This window comes from Lepidochelys olivacea, assembly GCF_965140295.1.
Source record: "Lepidochelys olivacea isolate rLepOli2 genome assembly, chromosome: 1".
In the NCBI taxonomy this organism is placed as follows: domain Eukaryota; kingdom Metazoa; phylum Chordata; order Testudines; family Cheloniidae; genus Lepidochelys; species Lepidochelys olivacea.
In genome coordinates, this window is record NC_140411.1 from 9,041,312 (window position 1) to 9,045,378 (window position 4,067).

Sequence of the window (4,067 nt, forward strand, 5' to 3'; positions counted from 1 at the left end):
TCCAATCTCTCCTGCCTCAATTACAGTTTTGGGCTTCCCATCTAGGATGTATTTCTATTTCCTCAGGAACACCCTCTAAGAATTGTTCCATTTGCATTAGGAAGGGCAAATGTACTGGAGATTCAACACTTGCTCCTGATATCCAGGCATCCCAATGTTTCACAATGTGGTAGGCATGTCGGGTAAATGACACGTCTGGTTTCCACCTTAGGGCTCTGAACCTCCGACGAGACTGCTCGGGTGTTATCCCCATTCTGACTCTCGCCCTGGATTTAAACAGTTCATACTTGTTCATGTGTTCTTTATGCATTTCAGCTGCCACCTCAGCTAAGGGTCCACTGAGCTGCGGCCTCAGCTCTATCATGTATTGGTCAGTAGAGATGTTGTACCCAAGGCAGGCCCTTTCGAAGTTTTCTAAGAAGGCCTCCGTATCATCGCCTGCCTTGTAGGTGGGGAACTTTCTGGGATGGGGAGTGGTACCTGGAGAAGGATTGCTAGGGTTTGTTGGTATATTCTGCTGAGCCTTTACCTTCTCCATCTCCATTGCATGCTTCCTCTCTTTTTCCCTCTCCTCCTCCTTCAGCCGCATGAGTTCTATCTGTCTTTCATCTTCCCTTTGTTTTTCCTCAGCCTGAAATCTGGCTAATTCCAGCTTTTGTGGAGCCATGGATTTTGTCATCCTAACCTCTGTTTTTAACTAACTTTACACCCGAGGTTTAGAAATAAAGAAACAAAACTTGGCTGTAAAATTTCGCTGTGCTGGAATAGAATACCTATTCTCTGATAGTGATTGTCAGCATACAGAAAAAGACAATTCCCTTGTCTCTGCTCTGGCCCCAAATCAAAGCAAAAAACCTCCAACTACTTGGAAACCTGCTTACCAGCAGCCCAAAAGAAAAAAAAATCCTTTTCAAACTTGTGCTCCTTGTAAAAAAATCAAAATCCTAAAAAAAAAAAAAGCCCCTGCCACTTTTGTCTCCAGGCAAATGGGTAGAACACCCCCCCTATTTACTTTTAGAAAAAAAACCTTCTGGTTTACCAAGACTGTGAATTTCCCTGCAGGAGTTAAGTACCCTGCCTCCAGGCAAAGAAAACCTGCAATTCACAAAGATAATCCTCTTTTGTCTCTGCTCTGGCCCCAAAGCAGAGAAAAAACAAGCTGCTTTCCAGCAGCTCCAAAGGAAAAAATAATTTCCTTTTTAAAATCTGTATTTCTAGTTCAAAAAATCTCAAATTGATCTCAAAATGATTTCAGGTTAATCCCACCACTCTGCCACCATGTCAAGGTTCATCCCCCACTCTGAACTCTAGGGTACAGATGTGGGGACCTGCATGAAAACCTCCTAAACTTACTTTTACCAGATTAGGTTAAAACTTCCCCAAGGTACAAATTAATTTTATCCTTTGTCCTTGGAATATCCACTGCCACCACCAAACTCTAACTGGGTTTACTGGGAAACATAGTTTGGACACGTCTTTCCCCCCAAAATTCTCCCAACCCTTGCACCCCACTTCCTGGGAAAGGTTTGGTAAAAATCCTCACCAATTTGCATAGGTGAGCACAGACCCAAACCCTTGGGTCTGAGAACAATGAAAAAGCATTCCGTTTTCTTACAAGAAGACTTTTAATAGAAATAGAAGTAAATAGAAGTAAAGGAATCACCTCTATAAAATCAGGATGGTAGATACCTTACAGAGTAATTAGATTCAAAACATAGAGAATCCCTCTAGGCAAAACCTGAAGTTACAAAAAAGACACACAGACAGAAATAGTCATTCTATTCAGCACAATTCTTTTCTCAGCCATTTAAAGAAATCATAATCTAACACATACCTAGCTAGATTACTTACTAAAAGTTCTAAGACTCCATTCCTGTTCTATCCCGGGCAAAAGCAGCATATAGACAGACACAGACCCTTTGTTTCTCTTCCTCCTCCCAGCTTTTGAAAGTATCTTGTCTCCTCATTGGTCATTTTGGTCAGGTGCCAGTGGGGTTACCTTTAGCTTCTTAACCCTTTACCGGTGAGAGAATTTTTCCTCTGGCCAGGAGGGATTTTAAAGGGGTTTACCCTTCCCTTTATATTGATGACAGTTCATAATTCATTTATCTTAATCATTAAAATGTCATTTTTCAGTGTGTGAAGAGCGACCAACCTGCTTCCTCCATGAGACAAGCCTCCAGCTGTGTATGTAGTGTCTAATATTAACATTTTCTTTCCATCCAGACATTTGTCCTGTGACCATCGCCCTAGACCCTGGGCACATACAGGAAGTCAGGGGAACGCATGGTACATGCAGGAAACACCATTCTGCCTCAGCATTGGAAACCTTCTCTCCTACTCCATGTCAGATTCCAACTCAACCGACTTCACCAACCCCTCCACCTTCATCCTGCTGGGCATTCCTGGCCTGGAGGCATTCCAAGTCTGGCTCTCCATCCCCTTCTGTGCCATGTATGCCATAGTCATCCTGGGGAACTTCACCATCCTGTTCATCGTGAAGAGGGAGCCAAGCCTCCATGAGCCCATGTACTATTTCCTCTGCATGCTGGTCATCGCCGACATGGTCCCATCTACGGCCGTCGTACCCAAAATGCTAAGTATCTTCTGGTTCAATTCCAGGGAGATCAATTTCAGCGCCTGCTTCATCCAGATGTTCTGCCTTCTCAGCTGCTCTTTGGTGCATTCTGGGATCCTTGTGGCCATGGCTTTTGATCGCTACGTGGCCATCTGTGATCCCCTGAGATATTCCACCACTCTGACAAACCCTGTGGTGGCCAAAATTGGCCTGGCCCTGGTGCTGCGTGGCGTCATGTTCGCATTGCCCTATCCCTTCCTGGCGAGGAGGTGGCCATATTGCAGAACCAACATCATTCCCTACACATACTGCAAGCACATAGCTGTAGTGAAGCTGGCTTGCGCCGACATCCGCCTCAGTAGTTACTACAGCCTGGCTGTGGCATTCTTGGTGACCGGCGTGGATGTGTTTTGTATCGCCATGTCCTATACCCAGATCCTCAGGGTCATCTTCAGCCTCCCAACAAAGGACGCCCGCCTCAAGACTTTTGGGACCTGCGGCTCCCACTTCTGCGTCATCTTAGCCTGTTACATCGCACATCTCTTCTCCATCCTCACGGAACGGTTTGGGCACAATATGGCCCTGCATTTCCACGTTCTCATGAACAACATGTATCTCCTGGTGCCCCCCATGTTAAACCCCATCATCTATGGGGTGAGGAGCCAACAGATTCGGGATAGTCTGCTCCAGCTCTTTACTCATTAAGGGTCCTAAAGCTTTCTCCTGGTTATCTGGCTCTCAGACTGAACTCCATGCAGAGCTGGCTGGTGACATGGTGCTGGGCCCTCTTCCCTGAATCACTGACTGGCCAGTCAAAGAGACCTGAAACCCTTTCCTGACTTTACTGTGCTGTGTCAGTGTGACAAACTGGGGAATCTGACTATGTGCAACTCCGAGGGTTGCCGCCTTTCTAATTCCTGGTAACTGGAAGCATGAGGCCCCACCCATGTACCATGCATCTTCCCCCAGGTTACGCCCCTGCTATGTGTCTTCCCCTCAAGGCCCTGGCCCTCACTCTCTCCTCTCCTCCCCACCTCCTGTAACTCTCTGGATCGTCCTTGTGACACTCTGCACTCCAAAGCACTCCATATTTACCATGGTGATGCAATTATGGTACGTTTTGTACAAAGTATGTCCTGTGAGGTATTATTCTAAAGGGCTTAATCTGCTTAACATTGATACCTCCTTGCGTTGTATATGAAGTAATGAAATCATGCTTTGTGTGAGTTCCTAAAGTGTGATACGAGGCTGGAAACACCCAAAACCAGCCTTTCAGGTATGTCAAAGGACTAGCTAGACAGTGTTAATTGCTGTCATAAACACTCATCGAGGGAAGAATCCACTAGCACAGGAACTCTGTATAAGAAAGCCTCCACGGAGGGAGTACGGAGACAACGGAGAATGTTTGGCCAATGGGGGTGGACCCTGCACATACACAGACTTTTCAGAAAACTGGAAGAAACTATAAAAGGTGGGGAGTGAAATCATC

General features: G+C 45.9%; 1 protein-coding gene across 1 annotated transcript; it reads left to right on the top strand.

Annotated features, from left to right (window-relative positions):
- Positions 1 to 2,293: 2,293 nt before the first annotated feature.
- On the top strand, positions 2,294 to 3,283 carry LOC311514849 (olfactory receptor 52R1-like; the record flags this gene model as incomplete). Its single annotated transcript, XM_084617554.1, has 1 exon — positions 2,294 to 3,283. The coding sequence occupies one exon, from the start codon at positions 2,294 to 2,296 to the stop codon at positions 3,281 to 3,283; it is 990 nt and encodes a 329-aa protein (XP_084473680.1).
- Positions 3,284 to 4,067: the final 784 nt, after the last annotated feature.